A 24,156-nucleotide genomic window follows, 5' to 3' on the forward strand; every position below is an offset into this window, starting at 1 on the left:
TTGGAGAATTATATGTCTCATCATCAGCACCCATACATTTTAAGTTATTGAAGTTTGAATATGACAGTGTTTCCATATGTTTACTATTGGAGTTGAATTAGTACCGTGAGTCCTGTACGAATCAATATATTATCACACTGAACCAAACTATGAGGTTTCGCCTCCTGTTTGAGTCGGTAGCGTGAATCAGACATATGTAAAACGGATGCTGGCTATTGAGATAATGAAACAGGATCTCTCCTCATGGAGCGTGGAAGTTATACACCCATTCCTATCTGACAATGTAGTTCCTGTCAATATGGCTACATAATAACTAAAGTTGTTTTACGCCTTCATGTATAAACAATTTTTGCAAGAAATGAAAACAAATATATAGAAACATTTATTTTTTAATCAAACTTGAACCATTTGAACTTCTCTATTAGCCGAACAGAAAAACCACAAAGACTATGAGCGAGTATCGTTCAGTCAACCAACCGTTCAAGCTCGAAGGAAAATCTGATTTGTCTACGTTGTACTCGCAAAAGAAAAATGACTGATCGATTAGCCTACGTGGTTAAAGCGTCCGCATAGGATGCTGGTGTCACAAGTTCGAACCCCGGCCGAGTAATACCAAATACTTATATAAATGGTTCTAGTAACTGCCTCGCATGGTGCTCAGCATTAAGAGAATAGTATTAGGACTGATCTGCCGGTGTCAGGATATTGTGACTGGGTAACGTTGTGCCCTAGTGCTAGACATCACTATAAACTGCCACACTGCCGACGTCGTAGCGATATGACTGAAAAATTGTTAAAGCAAATTAAAAGTCAAAATCACAAATCACAAAGAGAAAAATAAATATTATATCCATTACAATATTTGAATAAAATAAAGACTATTAGGTAAAATAAAAACAAATATCCCGACTCGAAAGGAAAGTTCATCCCCCCCACGCGTAAATTAACTGGTCGATCATTAGAGCGCAAAGTCTGAGAATTGTCTGCTCCACCTTTGTGTAGTAGTGTAGTATAAGTCGAGGGTTATTATCTCGAAATGCACTATTCGCGAAATTTAAATTATGAACAGTGGCATACGTATAGGAGTTTTGTAAATATTATTCGAAATATTATTATTATTCCGAATAGAAGAAAACTTTCAGGATTGCAGACACAATCATGCTTCTTTTATGTTACATTTGAGTTATGTTACATTTATTTGATTGACCTGAAGAGACACAGAAGAAAGTCTGCTAAATGATCTTTACGATAACTAATACCATTATTTCGTAACAGACAAAACGAGGTGGGTGGGGTGAAAAGAATGAGCTTACTATATTTTTCTTACTGCAGGCAGCATTAGTATTACATTGGAACTTTTAATCAGTCGACTATACGGACATGACGTGTCCGTTTAGGTGAGAACGTTAAGTTTCTGTAAACATGTATGAACTAAGATTTTCTAGTAAAGAGATTATTGCACTTAAAGCATTTTCGCGTTTATTTATCAGTTGAAGGTTTAAATCTTTAAAATCTATAGCGTTTTTGTACATGATTTCACATTATGAATGTATTTACCTGTTTTAACTGATTGAATCTTGATAAACGTTAGCTTTCTGTGCATGGCGTAAGCTGGTGAGGTGGTACATTAAGTAGTTTGATGACCTTTACAATGCATACAATTACAGTCACTGATGCATCACTGCGATTTTAAATAATGTAACAGTATTCCTTGGAGTGATTGACGGATATGTATACAGCAACAAGCTATTGTCAGGGCATGGTCGTCGACCTGAATGCATAAGAAAATCCAGGAAGCTTACATTTTGAGGGATTCACAGAGATTTTTGTAAGTAGCAGTTTTCTTTATATGATATAAAACTACAAATTCGTATAACCTATGTTTATATCTAGTTTAAGTAATGCCTTGTCAATGTAATTTGTTAATATCTAGTTTAAGTCATACCTTGTCAATGAATTTTGTTAATATCTATTTTAAGCCATATCTTGTCAATGAATTTTGTTAATATCTAGTTTAAGTGATACCTTGTCAATGAATGTTGTGAATATCTAGTTTAAGTCATACCCTTTGTCAATGAATTTTGTTAATATCTAGTTTAAGTCATACCTTGTCAATGAATTGTGTTAATATCTAGTTTAAGCCATACCTTGTCAATGAATTGTGTAATATCTAGTTTAAGTCATACCCCTTGTCAATGAATTTTGTTAATATCTAGTTTAAGTCATACCTTGTCAATGAATTGTGTTAATATCTAGTTTAAGTCATACCTTGTCAATGAATTGTGTTAATATCTAGTTTAAGTCATACCCCTTGTCAATGAATTTTGTTAATATCTAGTTTAAGCCATACCTTGTCAATGAATTTTGTTAATATCTAGTTTAAGTCATACCCCTTGTCAATGAATTGTGTTCATATCTAGTTTAAGTCATACCCCTTGTCAATGAATTTTGTTAATATCTAGTTTAAGTCATACCTTGTCAATGAACTTTGTTAATATATAGTTTAATTCATACCTTGTCAATGAATTTTGCAACCATCAGTCTAACTAAGCAAATGCTGGACCAGCAAGTTGTTCATCGACTTTTCTTTCTGACACGACCGGTAGCAGAGGTTATTATTATTATTATTATTACTATTATCATTATTATTACTATTATTAATTTTGTAAGTCGTTCAAAAGATGAAGTCAAGGTGCAGTGTTTCTCCAAACAAAATTACTATGGCTGAAAACATTATTTAATAAGTCAGCTTTATTACAGGACCACAAAAAAATAACCATGGCTCAAATCATATATTTACTAAGTCAAATATATTTCAGGATCCCCATAAGATTGTAAACAAATAAATTGTCAACATACAGGAAGAAAATAGTGTCATCCATGATATACACTTATTATTTAATTCACAATGCCAAAGTACGCTTAATGATGATAATCCTATTTTGTACTGATGTATATTATAACCTTTTCTTTCAAAAAGAGAAAATCCTATAATCCAATCCACATCTTATATATTGCTTCAAGTTTCTCACTATTCCAGTGGAATTATTTAGAACAGTGGTTTCCAAAGTGGGTCGTACCGCCCACTTTGTGGGCGATGAGATTACCGAGGGGGGGCCACTAGTACTGAATATTACTTGTTATGGGGTTCGGTAGGGCCGCTTATGATAACCAAGAGGGCAAAATTTAGAAAATCCATGTTTTCCTCTGGGCAACTCTCTTTGAAAATATGATTACCCAGCATTTTTCTCTGGTTGCATGGTAAATTAATTGACGGTATATTGTTGTCCATAAACTTTCTAGTTGTTGGGCCATCCTTGACCAGAACTCATGCATATCTTATATCTAGCAGAGTTTACACTCTTACTGATTTGTTTATCATTATATTTAGCAGAGTGTATATTGTTACGGACCAGGTTATCGTTATATTTAGCAGAGTGCTTATCATTATATTTAGCAGATTGTTTACTCTTACGGATCATGTTATCGTTATAGTTAGAAGAGTGTGTATTGTTACTGATCAGGTTATCGTTATATTTAGCAGAGTGTATATTGTTACGGATTAGGTTATCGTTATATTTAGCAGAATGCTTAACATTATATTTAGCGGAGTGTTTACTCTTACGGATCAGGTTATCTTTATATTTAGCAGAGTGTACACTATTACGGATCAGGTTATCGTTTTATTTAGCAGAGTGTATACTCTTACGGATCAGGTTATCTTTATATTTAGCAGAGTGTATGCTCTTACGGATCAGGTTATCTTTATATTTAGCAGAGTGTATGCTCTTACGGATCAGGTTATCTTTATATTTAGCAGAGGGTACACTATTACGAATCAGGTTATCTTTTTATTTAGCAGGGTGTATACTATTACAAATCAGGGTATCTTTATGTTTAGCAGAGTGTATACTACTACTGATTCGGTTATCGTTTAATTTAGCAGAGTGTATACTATTACGGATCAGGGTATATTTATATTTAGCAGAGTGTATACTATTACTGATCAGGTTATCGTTTAATTTAGCAGAGTGTATGCTCTTACGGATCAGGTTATCTTTTTATTTAGCAGAGTGTATACTATTACCGATCAGGGTATCTTTATATTTAGCAGAGTGTATACTATTACTGAGTCGGTTATCGTTTTATTTAGCAGAGTGTATACTATTAAGGATCAGGTTATCGTTAATCGGATAATACTGATCCAGTGTCTGAATTGCCAGGTTCTATAAACATTCCACTTGGAATGTTTCTTTAAAGGGCTGCTACATTTTTTATTTCCTTTGCCATGTTTGTCTGTCTGTCCGTCTTTCTCTTAATGGGAATATTGATGTGGAAGACTTTACAGATGGATTTATTATGGTACATGGAAATATAAAGAGCATATTCACGGTCATTAGGGGTTGGATGTGTCTTGTTTTGGGGGATAAGGGGTGAACTTAGCATGTATTCCACAAACATGGGTTTCATTAGAGATTGTAGAAAGTTGTAAACTCCATTAGGATCGCAATGTCAATGTGAAAGACTTAAAGGACGCAAACTGAAATGTAGAAACTTTGTGAGTATTTTTATATATAATACGATACATCATCGTGTACTATGAATACATTTAGACATAGAATTTGTCCGTCAGTTAAGGAACATAAACGGAAATTAAACGGCCAAAATGCCAGAAAGTCAATACCAGTTTTAACAAAGACTTCACGTTTTTCATGCATAGAACGAACTCTGATGTCACTTAAATCAGTAAATTGTATTGAATTAGGATGAAATTTATTGTTGATACTTTTACTTTTGATTATTGATAATTATAAAATAATTAACAGAAAGCGCACCAAATAACAGATAATTTCGAATTTTACCCCAAGTGAACTTTTGGTTCCAGTCTAAAACAAAAATAAAGATCCCGATCGAAAATGGTGATACCGATAATTTCGTGTGTAAATATCGCATATTGTATCACGTGACAGTACTGTAAAACTAGTATTATTGTACAAGCAATGAAGTCAGTTAAAGAAAATCTACAATTTCTGGTCTTAGCATCATGATACAGTGTCAAATCTTAGCATCATGATTGTGGTTTCATTCACGTCTTTGTTACATTTTCTCAGACACTATGTATATAATTATTATTAAATACATACATGCGTACAATAAGTAGGGAAGAAAGCACAGGTGCCAAATTCGGGTATAAAGACCACTAGACCACGTCCGTACCAGGTAGTTTTGTGGTCTTGCACACAATGACTATTGCATTTAGGCACGCCAGTATCTTAACATATACCCACAAATCGCTCACAACCCAGATATACTCCTCAGCTCTCTCACATATTGCCAGTGCCACCATGCAAATGCTATATGCTGAAAGAGCTTCAAAATGCCAGAAGATAAGGGAGAGAACTTAACGGTTCTTCCGTAAGTGTTCGCACTACATAGAATCCTATAAGCATCTTTAGTATTGACATATTTTGAAAGAGTGTAACAATTATGAATTTATTACAACCTAACCGATTGTTAATACCAGTTACTCGATATTTTCAACATTTCGTCGCTCAGTAAACTCCGACAACAAAATACAGATAAATAGGAATTCAACATCATTGACTTTTTCGTACATAACTGTCTATACTGGAATCAGACTAATGAAAATTTGACCTCTCTAAATGAAGTAATTACATGGCGGCTGAGGAATTTTAATTCGACTGATTGAGATTAACTATGGCACTTTATAGTCTTTTTGATTGTTGATGACTAGCTTTTGTATAGAATGTAACCACAGTGTGGTGTTTTAGCTGCTTCATTATTATCCCAGTACTGGGTTAGGGTGGGGACGGCTTTCCGGACCCCCCTCCGGCTAAAATAAAACTATACACACACAAACGAACAGTTACGTGTCACTTGATATGACCATCGTTTTTTTTTTTTTCTTGTCCAGATTTAATGGATATTATGCACACTTTCAATAAATACATATACAGAATTTGCTTTGGGGACCTTTTGAGGAAAGTTGATATTTCTAACTCTCCCCCACCCCCAAAATAGTTGACCTGATCATCCGGCACTATATATTGCCCCCCCCCATCCCTTCCGTTGTCTGTATACTCATAACTATATCTGAATAAGAACCAATGCAATATATTTAAAGTGGGTTCAGAATGATAAACTATTTTCAATTCTACAAAGTTCAAGCCCCTTTATTTCAGTATCAACGAAAATATTACCGCCTGAGGGGGCACTTTGAAATAAACAGTGACGTTGCGTTTTCGCTGGGAAGACGTAGCTGTTCAACGGAAGTGTACCTTATACCCTCTTGTGCCACAGAGTGTGTAAAGGAAATACACAACTTAGCCTATTAAACTTGAACTATATACACCAACAGAACATGAACTATCGATTGGTTCAAAACTTCGCATTATTAATATTTTTCATTAATTAAGTCCTCGAAGGCGAGTGGTTGCATCGACGTAGACAAAATGCTTTGGAACTTTGTAAGTGCAAGGAATTTAAATATTTTTATCTACTTTAGTGCTAATACCAAATACCATCTAATTGTGGGAATCGTAAGAATTTGACTAAATCTGATCTTGTTATAGGTACCACAAGAATTGTTCTTGTACTAAATCTTATATGATATAATAATTCTAATTTTTATAAATTGACTGCGTTTTTTGTGCTTTAACTGGATGTAAACAGTCACGCGATAATGATCTGGAATTTTTACACCTCGATAAATTCTGCGGACTACGTCTGGTTCCCTGTTACTGGACTTTATTTGCTTTGTGAGTGATTAGGTAAAATTTACACATGATAAATATCCAAGTAAGGTCATCTAATTCTATAATAAAAACGGTACTGATACTAAATATGATTTCGCTGTGAGTACCGTAATAACCGTACTTGTAGTAAATTGATCTGACTGTGAGTACCGTAATATTTGGCTGAGAGGTACGATGAGACTAAATAGAGTTAAAAAGAAAGAAACTCGAGCTCAAGTTCAGCATCCTACAACCGAATATGGTACCTGGAGTCGAATAACGCAGTATTTTCTGGTACTTGTAGTCCTTTCTGCACTTGCTGTACTGTCCGCCATGTATAACTTATCATGCGTTGAAAAAGTGCGATAAACCCAAAACAACAACAACTGTTATGGTACTTGAAGTGTACAACACATTTTGTTAGTTGAGCAGTTTTAAGTTGTACGAGTCCACATTTGTGGACTTTGTACTTAAGATTCAGTTTCGCGTTCAACCGTTACGCTCTTCTCTAAACGTTTCCAGCAAGAAATTCAATGACAAGGTCATGGTGCAGAAGATTTGACTCTTCATAACTTAGATTATAACGAAGATAAAATCTTACAACTTTTCGGATCTTCTTAACTTTTAATCCTGTAACTAGCTTAGGAAATGTCAATTGCTAAAATGTATTCTAAACTGGCTCTTCAGTATGCAACCAAACTTCTTCTAATCCATGTAACTACGCATATGATGGAGCGTTTAGGCCCTAATAACAAACCTTAATCGTACAGATACAGAACTTCAATCCACTTTCTGTAATTCGAACTGGTCCTTACTTAGAAACATACAACCTGGTTGGAAATATTGCAACATTGTGTGTTCCCAAAGCATCATTGTGGTTATATAAATCTCCCAAAATAATATTTGACTTTTGCGAACCAAAAGGTCCTCTGTAAATCCTGTATTTTTCACAGAAAATTCAATGAAATCTGAGCATCCTTTCGTAACGATATACCAATATATATATCTTTGAACTACGTTGAAACCTCATTAGAATATCCTTTCGGATTCCTTTTCTACTTTTAACGCCCTACAGAATCATAAATCTGACAACCCGCTGATATCCCATATATTAAATAAAACGATGTTCTCATGGAATCTGCAAAAACTATCCGGTACTGTTGGTTGTCTACCCCAATGGTATAAATGGTAAAGGAAAAGGCAGATGAAGCAGTCGAAGCTGTCAAGCAATCACCCGTTTCTGAATAAAATATTATATTAATCATCATTTTCGTTACATGTGGCAAAATATATGGAATGAAAACTCCACAAAGAAGTACTTTCGGCACACTCTCCCAGAGTGGCATCCCTGGTATAGAACAAATTGTCGAGATGGTAGCGTATCGGAGACACATACCTGACTTCTGTGTATCGGACACACGTACCTGACTCGTGCGGATCGGACGCACATACCTGACTCGTGTGCATCAGTTTTGATCAAATATGTCTGCCAAGTTTGTATTTTAGTTTTCGAAGAGGCTATTCGAAATGATACTATCAATGTGACAGTAACGAAAGTTGATGAAAGTAATAATCTTAGATGAAAATGAAAATCTATCATTTACATAAATTAGAAGCATGAGTGGCCCATGGACGTAACTTTGAGGCACACCAGCATTTATAATCATTTTCCGTGAATAAGTCTCGTGCAAAAGGACCTTTTGTTTTCTATTACTTAAATAACTTCCAGCCATTGTATCATATTACCTGAAATTCGATATTCGTTCAATTAAAAGAGTAGGCCTCTGTGCCGGACCAAGTTAGAAGCGTTTGATAGATCACAAACTACAATACAGGAATTTTGAGATTGTTCTAATTAATTGCATATACTATGATACAGTTCAATAAGTTGAAAAACAATGAAATGTACAGGAAGGAATCCTCATAAATACTTATATAAAATTTGATTTTTATGGAAACAGTTATAAACTTGTTTAAAAATGCATATTTCAAGGATTTTTGCGACACAGCTAACTAGAGAGAACGGTCTATAATTACACTGGTCAACAGTGAAATCATTACTGACTTGAAAAGGCCCTAATCTGTAGTATTTTGGTGTGCCGAACACGAATATAACCGTGAAAAATTTGTATTGGCTCTCGTTTTGAAGCTATTCATATACCTCATTTTCTATGTTTCACTGTGTAAATTTCTCCAGTAGGACTGCAGCAACATCCGGAATAATGATGTAACATTGCATAATACCATCATGCTCACATCATCCACAATTGATTGCATCATTTTCTGATGCAATGCAATACTAATGCCATGCGGCTGCTGAAGTAAGTTGACGTCAGCAGTGTACTATACATGTGTAGGCCTATTATACTAATGCCAGGCGGCTGCTGAAGCTGACGTAAGCAGTGTACTATATAAAGCCCAATCAGATAGGTTCAGCATTTAAAATATTTTAGACGTTGTGCGAGACAGTTCAAGCTACTGTTACATAAAACTTATTATTTTATCCATTTACGTACAATAAAGAACAGTAATGCCTCGAAAGTGTGTTAATACCGCGGACAATTTTTGCTATATTTGTGGGGAAGTGACATTTGCCAACCAGAAGAAAAGTATCAATTCTCAAGTGAAGAAGGCATATCATCTTTACTTCGGATGCAAGGTTGGTGACCAAGACAAGCCTTGGGCTCCGCATATATGCTGTGCTACATGTACAACACAGCTTTCACAGTGGTTGAATTGCAAAAGGTCATCAATGCCGTTTGCAGTCCCAATGGTGTGGAGAGAGCCAAGCAACCACCTAAATGACTGTTACTTCTGCTTGGTTCCTCCTCTTTCCGGCGGAATAACGAAGCGAAAGAAGTCGAGAATAGTCTACCCAAACATTCCATCTGCATTGAGACCAGTTCCACATGGTGAGGGACTTCCTATTCCAGAACCTCCAGCAGAATATTCTCTTGATTCATCTGACGAAGACAAAGGTGAGTCGACCTGTTCTTCTCCTGGTCCATCAGCATGCAGTGATCCAGATTTTCACTGTGGTGCATCATCAACCCCACACAGAATAACACAGGAAGAACTAAATGACCTGATTCGTGATTTGGACTTATCAAAGAACAAGGCAGAATTGCTAGGATCAAGACTCCAACAATGGAATCTTCTAGAAGAAGATGTCACAATTACTGCATATCGAAAGCGCCACCAGCAATTGGAGCCTTTCTTCAGAAAGGAAAGTAATCTGATATTCTGTTCCGATATTGAGGGCCTCATGAATGCTTTAAAAATCACTCATGTCCCACAAGAATGGAGACTATTTGTGGACTCTTCGAAACTGAGTCTCAAGGCTGTGCTTTTGCACAATGGAAACATTCTTCCATCTATTCCAGTAGCGTATGCTGTCCACATGAAAGAGACATGCGATAACTTAAGGCAGCTACTGAATTCCATTGAGTATAACAAGTACAGCTGGCACCTCTGTGGTGATTTGAAGGTAGTTGCCCTTTTAATGGGACTGCAGCAAGGATATACAAAATACATGTGTTTCTTATGCGAGTGGGATAGCCGAGCAAGGGAAATGCACTACATGAGGAAGGAATGGACTCACAGGCAGAATGTAGCCATTGGAGAGAAGAATATCCAACACCCAGCTCTGGTTGAGGCTCAGAAAATCTTGCTACCACCCCTTCACATCAAACTAGGTTTGATGAAGAACTTCGTGAAAGCCATTGACCGGACTTTGCCAGCATTCCGATACCTGCATGAAAAATTCCCTCGACTCAGCGAAGCAAAGATTAAAGAGGGAGTTTTTGTGGGTCCTCAGATTCGAGAGCTTTTCAAAGATGACCGGTTCAACAACTTGCTGGAAGGTGACGCGAAACAAGCATGGAATGCTTTTCGCCTAGTTTCTACAAACTTCCTCGGAAATGTTAGGGCAGAAAACTATAAGGAACTAGTAGAAGACATGTTGATGAAGTATAAGAAACTTGGCTGCAATATGTCTCTAAAGATTCACTTCCTTCATTCCCATTTGGATTTCTTTCCTAGCAACTGTGGTATTGTTAGTGATGAACACGGCGAACGTTTTCATCAAGATATCGCAACAATGGAACAAAGATACCAGGGAAAATGGTCCACTACAATGCTGGCTGACTACTGCTGGACACTCCTCAGAGATGCTCCCGAACAGCTGTACAAGAGACAGGCGAAGAAATCTAAGATGTAGTCAATGACTTGATTTTTTATAGGTAGGCTATTACAGTTGACCTTTTACTATTGGAATGCATTTCGTTATGTAAACATTAATTTCTTGCAGATTACAAAACAACTAGAGCCAATTTTGCAATTTGACTGTCATATTCGTGTTCAGCACATAAAAATTGATAAGAATTGACTAATTTTATTTCAGTAACATGACTTTTGTAAAAATTTGTTGCCCAGTGTTATCAACGTCGTGTGGATCACTGTTTTAGGAATGGGAAGAATGTGCTCAAGTTTAAAATTTTTTTCTGGAAATTATTTTTCCTTCAATTTGAAATTAAAAAGCATTGTTACTTGTGCGGCTTTTGTTTTAAGCATTCTATGACTCACGTATTCAGACCCGGTGGCTTTGGTGACTGAAATGGAATATATAATATCTTTATTTTCTTTTTCAATAACGGTAATTTCGTTTCCGGGTATCAGAGCATCTTTTCTGAAAAGTGGGAGACTAACTTTATTATTATTTATAATTAAATTTGAAGTAAAATAATCATTTAATAAGTTAGTATTTTCGTTTTAATCATAGGTGCAAACCGAAGCATTATTCCTTGTATCTAGAAGTGATAGAAGAGAATTTGAAAAATTTATCTCTTTTGAAAAGGATTTATTAAGTTTCCAAAATGCTTAAAGAACATTTGTTTAGAGTATGAAATATGTGCATCAATTTTATCCATATATTGCAATTTAGCATACTTTTTCATCTTGTTTACTTTTTTCCTGATTTGTTTGAATTTATTCCAGTCGATTGGTCTATAACAATTGATGGCCTATACCGACTGATGGCCCATAACGATAAATGGCAAATCTGCGTTAAATTTTATAATTTATCTGAATTGGCAATCAAACCACGGTTTATCAATTGGGCGAATTGTCAGTTTTGCAAGTTATACAAAAAGCTGAGAATTCTAACAAGTTTGCTTGTGAATATGTTAGTTACCATATCAATATCCCATGATTTTAGCAATAACTCTGTGGTGTATGTGAAATACTAATTTACCTCAAGTTGTATCATGAAATATATATATACATATACATATATATTTCAGCAGCGAAATAGCGACAGGATGGCATCACCTTACATCATTACTTACAATGGCCTCAGTCAGTCACGATAAACTTCCTAGGATGGACATGCCATTTCAAAATATATTTTTATATTTTGAATGTATTCCTTTGTTTCACACTATTTTTCACTTTAAAAATACACAAATACAAGGACGGATATTGAATTTACAAATCGGATGTCTAAATTGGTTTGACTAGGTAGTTTTGAGTTAAAAGTTTTTCATGTTTTCAAAATGGATCTTTTTATTATTATTATTATTATTATTATTTATAGTTTTTACAACAGATAGAATAGGAAGTTCAGAATCTTAACACACACGAATAGAGTAACCAACTGGATCTTTATTATAAAGTGAATGTTCTTTATGTGTTGAACGCTGATCACCGAACCACTGGACTTAACACTCTCACATTATGGTCAGTTAGATAAACAACTCAGTGTCGCTGCATGCGTGTATTCCAAGTTGTCACAATAATTGAATCTATTTGTCGTTGTGAAGTCATGAACACATTTCTCCGCTGTAATACAAGTCTTGGATTTCCTTTTCAGAGATAGAAACGGAATGTCTTAAGAAGATTTAACAACAAGAATCCTACAATATAACATGTCTGACAACGAATATTTACAAAACGGGTCTGTGAATCAAACTGCCGGATTAGAAGAAATAAATGCTGCTGAAGTTCAAGTATTATTGCCAGTTCTTGTGATATACGTAGTCATCATGACAACTGGGATCATTGGAAATACCTTCGTCCTCATCATTTACATACACAAATTCAAGCGGTCTTCAGTGCGTGTTTTTATCTCATCTCTTGCGGCAATGGATCTCCTGGCCTGTGTGTTTGGAATTCCGTATCATGTACTAGATTTAACCCATCCATATACATACACAAACTACTGGACTTGTAAATGTCTCAGTTTTATTATGACATTCTTCTCGTTTGGCTCTGTATTCGTATTGATTGTCGTTGGCGTAGATAGATTTTTAAAAATTTGCCGACCGCTGAAAAAACAAGTAGCGGACTTTGGAACCAGAAAGGCTTGTGCAATCGCAATATTATCATCGCTACTTGTTTCCTGGCCAAACACACTTCTCTACGGACACAGTTCAGTACGTGCTGGAAAGGATCAGGTAGAGGGAGTGAAATGCTTCATTGACGAGGATTACAAAGGCTCGGAGCTGCACATTATCTTTATTGGATTCATTTTCTTAATGTTTATATCAGCTGTTGTCGTTTTGATTGTTCTCTACTCCTTGATATGCCACGTCATATATGTCCGAGGGAAGAGTCGAAGTGAAATTTGTAGAAGTATTCCGAAGTCTGGTCTAGCATCTGCCAAGGAGACTTCCTATGGTGAAAGCATTTTGACTATAGCTGATTTCGTGCACAATATAAATCGAGATGAAATCCACCATGATCAAGGAATTCCATTATTGGTTCTAAAAGACGTCAAGACACAAGTTAGCAGTAGTGGGGAAGTCGCACTATCTGAGACATCATTTCAGGGAGAAAAGAGTGAGAGTGTTGAGTATTTGGGGAATATTGGTGACATTTCAAAGCATGCTAACACCACCGAAGCACATAGTGTCACTAAAGCTGGGTTGCTGAAATGTTTTCCACTAACTGAAAGATCAGCCACTGCATGTGGGAGTACGAATATTATTACCTCATCAGGAACTTTAGCGGCTGAAAGAAGACGTCAGAGCGCACCAAGCACACATAAAGAGAGGAGTTTTATGGAGTCGTTGAGAAAATTGACGTCTCATACGAATACAATTTTATCAACAGAGAAACACACACACAAAATCACGAAAATGATGTTTACTATTACTTTGGTATTCATTGTAAGCTATTTCCCTCATCTCTGTATATTAATATTGGACGCAGTCAATAGCAAAATTTGGAATGATCTCATTAGTGGTAAAATTGTAGTTTATGACATGCTTCTTCGCACGTATGTAATTAACAACATGGCCAATCCGATCATCTATGGATTTTGGGACGTTAGATTCCGTAAGGAATGTATACAGTTAATTAAAGATATTTCCACATATCTCTTTTTCAGTACATGTGGCGCATTATATTCAATGTCTTCAGCTAGACGAAGTCGACGCGCATCTACGAAAGAAAAAACGACGGATGGTTGAATAGCTATTTACAACGACAAACAAGATGCGCAGTACTGACACCTGATTATTTAAAGGAAGAACAGGACTTTGTTCTGTAAAGAAAATATACAACACAAACAAACTCATGTTCCTAGTCCAAGATGTTTGCATCTTAAATAATTAGATATGAAAGATTGACCATGTTTTATGAGATTACGACAAAGGAATAATACAGTTTTATCTCAACTTTGTATTTCTCTTTCTTTAACATTGGTTTTACCATTGTATGATATGTGAGCCAATTTACGTACCAGGGTGTCCAAACAGTAATCATAGACCTTCCTGTAAAGAGAAATCTTACCATTGTATGATATGTGAGTCATTTACGTGCCATGGTGTTCAAACAGTATTAATAGATCTGCCTGTAAAGAGAAATCTTACCATTGTATGATATGCAAATCATTTTACGTTCAAGGGTGGCCAAACAGTAATGATAGACCTGCCTGTAAAGAGAAATTTTGCCATTAGTTTAATTCGTTAACCAGATATAAGATACTCTTGTATTCCCCTTGATATATTAAACAATTGGCTGATGAAATTTCGAAGCGTTCGTAGGTTCTGAGAACAAGATTCCTAACACAAGGTTACACATCAATTTCAATATATTCACTTTCAATATATTGACATGCACGTATACAGGTTTCATATGTCTCCTGAAGGATGTTTGCTGCTTACGGCATCTTTGTTAGCTTTCCTCGCTTTCTGACACTGTCGCCGATTTACTTTTGTATCAGCCACTGACATGAAGTACTTGAGTATTCTTGATTTTAACATTGCTGGAGACAATTCTATTGGGACTTTGCTTCACAGGACGTTAAATCCTAGTCCATTCCAAAAAGGGATCCATGTTTGATTAATTGAAGTAGATGCGTGTACTTGCTCCTTGACAGCTATAAACAATTATCTGGCAATATTTATACAGGAGGGTTGCCTTCATCCCAAAAGATATGTTATTTACATTTGGTGATATCAATCCACTTTGTAGATCAGTGTTTCTTGAGAATTTGCATCTGCTCATAAATGTGCTAGACTATCCAGACCACAAATTCAATATAAACTCATTCCAGACGGGGGTTGCTATTTCGGCAGGTAATGCAGGGATCGAGGATCAGCTTGTAAGATCCACACTTTCCTTGACGCATATTGTATTATGGCCAGCTTCATCTACTTGCATCGTGTACATTTATCATTTTGTGGAAGTGTTCCTGCATTAATTTGGCGTTAGTGTATATTGCAGGCACACAACTGTCTCTAGGCCACGGGCCGGATAAGCGAATTTTAAAGCCACTCTCTATGACATAAATAAATCAGGTCGAGGGTTGGATATGAGAATTTTAAAGCCACACACTATGACGTAAATAAAACCACTTGCGGGTCGAAGTTTGCATAGGCATGTTATAGTGCCTGTCAGTGAGTTCCTTTTGGATTTGATCGTTCAGATTCGTTCTACGGACATAATCCTCTTAGGAATGAGCATTCTGGTTCATTTTATGGAGGTGGATTCGTTTTGGAGGATGTGTACCATTCTGTTTTGTGCTAAGGGTCTCAATATTCCCTGGAACTTTTAGAGTTCTTTCGTTGATCATCATATTTGTGTGCACTATACGTTGTATTATGCACCAGTTGTGTGTCTACCCCGTGCTTTAGCTCACGTTTTGTTTAGTATTAGGCAATCATTACTCCTATCGGAAGCGTATAATTCAATAATTTACTTACCCCATGCACTACAGAATATTTCTTGAAGATCTGAAGTGTATATTTCATTCAATTAATTTTATTAGTGGATATTTAGTTGCACCATGTTACATTCGTGCGAATTATTCCCATCACTTAATTGCTTTGTAACTGCTATATAACAATACTGAGTGAGTGGAGTCTAGTTCACACCAACAAATACTGCATTTTAGGCTTAGACCCTAAACACACTTTTCTCCTCGGCAAATCGATTGATGTCGTACAGAGCTATTACTTTCTTTTTTCAATCACAAATATACTTGAATAGACATGAATGTCGTATCTTAGTTTAATACCGTAATGTTTTATTTTATTCCATGTTTCCAAGGTGTCATCAAAATAATCAAGTTGTAAATAATGCGGATATAGTTCCTTTAGCTCATTTAGTGCTCAAATCTGGCATGTTTCCTAGTTTGCTTGTGTGTCATGTTTCGTGCTAACAGAAATGAAGGCACTCTTCCTTCGTGTTCGTTCCTTGGGGATCTCAGCTGCCTACTACTTAAGTTGTTATTTCCCGTCATGCAGCGTCGTTTGTGCATTTTGTTCGCAATTTACACAAGGTATTAATTTCCTAGAAACTTCATCATAACAAACTATAGCGACTCTGCCACAAAACATCGGCAGCTCTGCCACGACTGTTGTCATTCAGTCATAGTGGAAATTCAAGCTGATACACATAGCCGATCTCCGTACCATCTTACCTCAACTTACCTCGTGCAGCGTAAAGTGAGACCCAAGGAATGCCGAGAACAATACACATGAGTATTGCATAACATAGTTGTTTAATAAAACAGTGTACACTACTTCTATTATTTCTTCTTATGCTATACTGTTTGTTTTGTACGTTTCACCCGTCTGCCAGAATATCTAGCTGTACACGGGTATTGCGTGAAGTAACGATTTACAGTATATAGTCTACTTGTTCATCATTCCATATATTTTAGACTGTGAAGATCTTTTATACCCGAGGTAGGCAATAAGGTTATGTTCAGTTCTACTTACTGGTATTAACATTTATGCATATATTTGATGTGTCCGTTCCTGGGTTGTCTGCAAATGAATCAATAACTGAACTGGCTATGACACAGTGCTTACGATAACGAGACTTCATCTAGCTTTCAGTACTAGTTTGGAAGCTTGTAGTTCAGCAGTTGCAAATATTGCTTCAGATGTCTCTTTATTCATCCAAGTGTTTTGTGCAACCTGAGAGAAAGAGAGAGAGAGAGAGAGAGAAAGCGAGAGAGAGAGAGTCAAATCTCTCAATTTAACTACACACTAAAAGTGTAGCTAAATTAAGTTACATATAAGATAACTGAAGTTGTGATTTAGTCAGTTGAATAATTGTATTAAATGAGATCATTAGTTCAACGAAATCAAACAAGTATGATGCAATCCAAAGAATCAAACTTTGAGTTTTAGTGTGTGCAAGTAAACATGTATAACCAAGAATTGCTCTTTCGGCCGATCACGACTGCAGGCAATCAGCGCTGCATTATTGATATTGTAATCCATGGCAGACCATTCACATTACTAGGATAGATTTGAATGTTTACCTATTCTTAACAGAAATGGTAGCTGTCTTTAAATATTCATAATTATATATATATATATATATATATATATATATATATATATATATATATCAACATATTGTAATTAACTTTCAATCCAACTGTAAGTTATACAATATGTTAATAATGGTCTTTGCATCAAGACTCATTTGGATAACAATGTGCGATAGAGAAAATCGTGATGGCAAATTATGAAAACGATGCCCATGATGACTTCAAAAAAGAAGCATAGGCAAAAATGATATGTTTAAATTATATTCGAACTGCACTAATAAATATGAGAAGGAAAGATAGATACAAAAGTAGTGCATTAATGTTTTCAAATTACTGAATACATTGAATGGCAGTGAACAGCTATTTGTTATTGTTACGACTCTGTGGTCTTAAACTAAGCAACAGAAATAAACCTACAGGTTTTGTAAAATTCAACAAACAATTTATTTCTCTAGATTATGATTCCTCAATAATCCTAATCCAAAATGTCAATTATCACTTTCTAGTTCCAATAAATAATTTAAATAAATAATTGCTCTCAAATTATGAGTACAACTAAACTGATTCCGTGGACGGATCTAATATAGGAATGAACGATTTTGTTTACCTCATTCGTATATACTAATTTACCTGGACCTAAGATACAATAAAATGCACATGATGTGGGTCTAAAAACATGCTTCCAGAACATTCTAAGTTTGTAAATATGGCAGATCCTTAAGCTTAAATATCAGTAAACGGCTTATTTATAACTTACAAACATGACACAAAACAGGGACGCTTAAAACCCTGTCCTCAATCATGGACAAATGTCAAGCACGCAGTACAAATTAAATATAAATAACACCTCCCCTCAGCAAGCAAAAGAAAGGTTTATACAATAAAATGTTTTTTTTTCTACATGATTCTATAATAATTAAAATAGATAGAACTGTCTTTTGAATGATGCAAACTATGCATAAAGCAATATAGTGAAAGTGCACCAAGAATCAGATTATCTTTTACCTTGATGTGCTAATAGCAATGTCTATTCCTACAACATCAAACTGTTTCTCAGTTTTCTCTGAATTTTGTTTTGTTTTGTTACTAAAGTTGGGGGAATGTGACCTCTGACTACAATAATCGGATAAGAAACTGCATTATTATACATTTCAAAGTGTTACAGGTCCAATATCAAAGCCAAACATTCTTTATTAAATATGGAATAATTTCTCTGATGCTTATTGAGTTGGTAGTATAGACAAGTAACACTCTGGATGATCCATACCATTTTTGTTTTCTTGAATCAATACTCCACCAACCCCAACATCATTTGCATCAACAGAAATTTTAAATAAATTTGGAGCTGAAAGAATTTGTGAACCTTGGAGTATGTTCTTTAATTTGTAAAAGATTCATGCCACGTATCACACAAATGAAATCTGGATATCTTACTGAGCAGATTTGTCAAAGGCTAGGCAATTATGCAGAAATTTGAACTAAATTTCTGTTAGTTCTCAGCCAACCCAAAAGTAGTCGCACTGGCTGCTTTTTACTGATAGGCAGTTTGAATGCAGACATGGCCTTTGCGCTTAAGGTTTAACTTAACTGTGTCCCACAATATGTCCTACAAATATAATACAAAATTCAGTATTAATTCAATTATTGTCAGGTTTGCATCACTGAATAAATGAAAGAATTTCGGAATGATTTCCACGTGATCAGTCGAAGGTATCGTTGTAGATGTTGACGTCATCGATTTAAGCGTCACAATTATTTTGACCAGATGTTATCATTTTCATTAAACGCTGGAATGTTTATGGATTATTGCCATCATTTTATATGGATACCATCATTTTATATGGATCCATCTTGAGTTGCAAATATCGAAATTTAGTTTGCTCTTTCCGTGAATTGAATTAGCTAGATCCTTTCAAAAGGCAAATCATTTTCCATTGTCAATGCAGTCATCTATTATTGGCATCAGAAATTAACCTGTTTGGTGACATTGTGGACTTTTCTATAGTCAGTACACACGCAGAATGTATTATGTGGTTTCGGAAGAATAATACATGGTACACTCCAATTAATTTTACTTGGTTCTGTATAACCATACTCCAGTAGGTATTTAATTTATTGCCAAACAGTCCTGAGTGCGATAATTAATCGATTATTAATGCTGTTTCGCATGTGTAGAACCTACAATCTCAACGTCAGGATAGATTTCATTTGTTAGCATTGGAACACCAGAAAACAAGCGCCCATATTTCCATAACAGCCGGTTTAGTTCACTCTTTTCCTAGGGTTGTAGATGTGAAAGTTTCTGATCCATATTGTTTCATATTTCTGAATTCCAAAGACTGGTTAAACCAAAGTCATTACAGTCCGATGCATTACAGTGTGGGAGGCAAGTGAAACTAAATTGATTGAATGATTAACTGGGCTATCACTACCAAACTACTCATGTAACATATTTATATGACAACGTTGTTTATATCCTCCCACCCCCCAGGAGTGTTAATGATATATCTGAATTCTTTAACTTTTTCCAATTGTATACGGACCATACAATATGGCTCGAAGAGGTTTTTGAGGTATGGGCAAGACAGCCAGAACTCTATTACCAGGTTGAGATTTTCTTTCCCTTGTATTTCTCTCATACCTTAATTTCATATTTGATTGAATAGAACGTGTAATTGGCTTCCCTGATGGTGCCGCTGTCAGCCAGTCGGGTCTCCTGGAGGCAGGTAATGTCGATGCTCAGTCGTGAGAGTTCTCAGTCAATGTCGAGCAGGGGAAGCCCTAGGCCATGTCAAGACAATGGACCCAGGCCGCATTCTCAAGGACCTGTTATATGGGGAGTTAGCCGAAGGTGCATGACCGACTGGACGACCACGTTTGCTCTTCAAAGATGTTTACAAGAAGGACATGAAGGCGGTCAACATCAATGTCAACGACTGGGAGAGCTGTGCTAACGACCGTTCCACCTAGCGTCTAGCTGTCAGGCAGGGATTTCAAAAAGCCGAGGCAGACAGAAAAATAAAACAAGCTGAAAAGAGAGCTAGAAAGAGAGATAAACAAAACTTACTCTGGTGATACACCATCGTCGACGGACGGATGCCAAGAAAGTAAAGATTAGTTCTTACTACTTCAAAAGATTTTAGCGATGTATATTTCAAATCAGAACAGAAACAGTCAAGAAGATTAATCTTTGAATCTTCATTTAAAAGATGTTTTTTCTTTTAATAACTTTCAATGGTCCACGGACAGTATGTCCAAACCTAGGTGCGAAAGACTAAACCCCAGTGATTCTTGAACTTATTCCATAACAGTAAACACCAGTCAATGAACACCCTCGTCCAATAATTTAGTGCATCAAAGCAACAAGACCGAATCATGTACATCAATGTTTGATTAAATCTTTCTGCCTCTTCAACTTCAGGGATAGTGGCAAAAGATACAACATGTTGGATGCCAAAATAATCATGCTTACTTGTTAGAATATGCCAGAGATAAACTTTGACCCTTGATCAGACTGGATAGGTTTCTGAAGGCCAAAAGTTGTTGAACGAAAACTTTATTAAAGCTTTTACAATGGTTTTAGTTTTCAATTTTGTTCAATGAATTGCGTCTGGAAATGTTGTGGACGCACACATTATGGTCAACAATTATTAGTTGCCTGAATTAGTTTTTAGATAAAGGACCAATACAGTCTGCTATTATGCTGCTAAATAGTTCGCCAAATGCAGGAATAGGTTGCAGATGAGCCTTAGTTATCTTTTGAATGGGTCTTTCTACAATTTGACAAGTGTGGCAAGATGTACATTCTTTCGAAACATTGCTTTTAATTTTCGCCCAGTACAAATGACTCAAAGACTTGTTATCAGTCTTATTGACACCTAAATGACCAAACAATGAAGTTTCATGAGATACACTAAGAATTCCTTGTGTATATGACTCCGGAACGACAATGTGATAGCTCATCACTGACCATTCGTCACCCGTGGGTATCTCAGTTTGTCTCTATTTTCTCACAAGGAATCCTTTTTTCACAAAACGCTTAACTGGAACTTGCGTGTCTGCAAGTTCGCTGATAGCCTTCGGAATCAACAGGAAATATAATGTTGGTCCTGTTCAACAACGAGTGATTGTGTTTTGACACCCTGGTTAGATTAGAGAGAATAATTAGTAGAAAGCGTATCACCGTGACCAATATATATTGATTGATTAACACTAGGTGCAAACGTGACATCATCAAAAGCCTGACCAATACATGTGTCAGCTAAAGGAATAATTTCGCGATCAACGATATTATCGAGAGCTCCTTTTGCTTTACGTCCTATAACTGCACAAGCACAATATAAATAATGGATTTCAAACTCAACATGATCTACTTTCTAATCCAAACAAGGTTTATATGTCACAAGTGGATTGACCACAGCCTTATCTGCCGCAAAGTTATTACCTAGTAACAAATTAATACACTGATATAAATGTCACGGGTCACGATACTAAGTTTAACGACAAATGACGCATTGAAATGGAACATTAACAAAGCTGCAGTCTATTCCCTGAATAAGTGCACTTCTAAAAAAAATCAAAGTACAAACGACTCTAAGAAGCACTTGTGTCCCGTAATGATTTAATAGAGATAGGTTTTGCAGCATCGCAAATAAGTGATAAATAACTTTTCCAAATAAATGGTTCATCATTCTCCATAAATGAATCACACTGGGGTTTGTTGTACCCATCCAAAAGATTGCTTCCAATACCAAACAGTGACCTATACATCTTAAAAATATCATTTGGAAAGCTCTTTCTCTATTCTGTTACTTATTTTTCAACCTGTAGCAGTCTCAAATAACGGGCCCTTTCTTTTAACAATTGGTACACGTAGGAAGAGATAATGATTTCTGATCAGTCTTATCAGATATTTGATTCCTTAAAGTTCTGCCAGATTTAGATTTGGAAGTACTCGTATGAGACAGATTAAACAAAATCCTGTAGAGAGGAAGCCTTATTGACAAATTAAACTTTATGAACCAAGGCAAAATCATCAGCTGTTAGAGCAGCATCTTCCAATGTAGTTCTTTAACTCTGTATCTTATATGAACTGTGTGAGGTTATCCTAATCTTGATCAGGCTTCTGGGCTAAACACCACCTATCAACAAGTTTGTTTCTTTATCCTATAATTTCAACATTCGTTTTACCAGTTTCTCTTTTAAAATTTCTAAACATTTGTTATCTTTTAGATATCAAGACATAACCCTTCAAGATACATTCCATGACTACATCATAATTAAGACTATGTTGTAACTAATTAAAATTTTAACCGGGGATAAAGAAATTCTAAAACATAGTCAACATAAATTTAAAATGTCAGATCCGACAATATATATGATCATACTAAGCGTAATACTAATGTATGTGACATGAGAGATTACTGAAATAGCAATATCTAAAACATTCAGCTAATGACTAAAAATGAAGCAAGTTTTCAATTGTGAACTCTCAGAAACATTTATCCAATAGTTAATAGGGCTTAGATCAAAACTCAATTTTTCCTGAGTGATAATATTCAGAAAATAAGCATGGATTGGAATCCCATAATAATTATACTTTAACCATTCAACTGAAGAACTGAAAGAAAAACAAAATTATTGATCGCCTAAATCATTTTCACCCTACGATTAACTTTACTTATACTGCATCTAGTACGCATATTTCATTTTTAGACGTAAATGTAATAAAAAATATTGATAACACTATCTCTACAAATGTTCATATCAAGGAAACTGATATCCACCAATATGTGGAATATTCTTCATGTCATCCTATGTCATGTAAAAACGGTACACCATATAGCCAGGCCAAAAAATACCGACACATTATTTCAGATGATCGTCAATTACAAAATTCGTTAAATAAATTACAAACATATTTCCAAAATATAAATTCTCCTACAGATATAATTGATTCTGCGCTGAACAAAGCCCGTAATCTTACTCAACATGAGGCTTTAAATACAGCAGAATGTAAAATAGAGAGAGATGTGATTCCTTTCACAATACAATATAATCCTTCATTACCTATTATAAGGGCGTAAAATTAGTAAATGTCATAGTCTCCTAAATTTATCCAATAAAACCAGCATAAAAATATCATAAAATCACTTCACAAAATTAAACCAATTCTCGCTTATAGAAGACCAAAGAATTTGCAAGATTTTTAATTAGAACTAAACAGACAGAAAATAAAAAAGACACTTTTCGTCATCTATATATACAGACACCGGTGCTCTTAATGAGCAAACATAAGGGAAAATACTTCTTTCAGTAGTGCTAATACAAACAAGGTATTTTCTCTACGTGAAAGCACTAACTGCATATCAGCTGATGTGATTTACTTAATAACCTGTACAAAATGTAGCATGCAATATGTTGGACAAACACTTCAACAAGTTTCTAAGAGATGGAATAATCATCGCTTTCATATAAAAAATATAGAAATCCTCAGTTTTCCTCTAATATTTCAACACACTTTAACACCAGTAATCACTCTCTACTCGATTTGTCTTTCACGCCAATAGACTCATAAAAGAAAATTTTTGGATTCATAAGTTAGATACTTTG

The 24,156-nt window shown here is 35.5% G+C and overlaps 1 protein-coding gene across 1 annotated transcript; it reads left to right on the plus strand.

The window, feature by feature from the left end:
• The first annotated feature begins 1,496 nt into the window (after positions 1–1,496).
• On the plus strand, positions 1,497–14,431 carry LOC149784594 (uncharacterized). Its single transcript, XM_089932656.1, has 2 exons — positions 1,497–1,828; positions 12,625–14,431. The coding sequence occupies exon 2, from the start codon at positions 12,680–12,682 to the stop codon at positions 14,222–14,224; it is 1,545 nt and encodes a 514-aa protein (XP_089788782.1). The 5' UTR covers positions 1,497–1,828; positions 12,625–12,679; the 3' UTR covers positions 14,225–14,431.
• Positions 14,432–24,156: the final 9,725 nt, after the last annotated feature.

This window comes from Sinohyriopsis cumingii, chromosome 14 (genome assembly GCF_028554795.1).
Source record: "Sinohyriopsis cumingii isolate HCF-2022 chromosome 14, ASM2855479v2, whole genome shotgun sequence".
NCBI lineage: Eukaryota > Metazoa > Mollusca > Bivalvia > Unionida > Unionidae > Sinohyriopsis > Sinohyriopsis cumingii.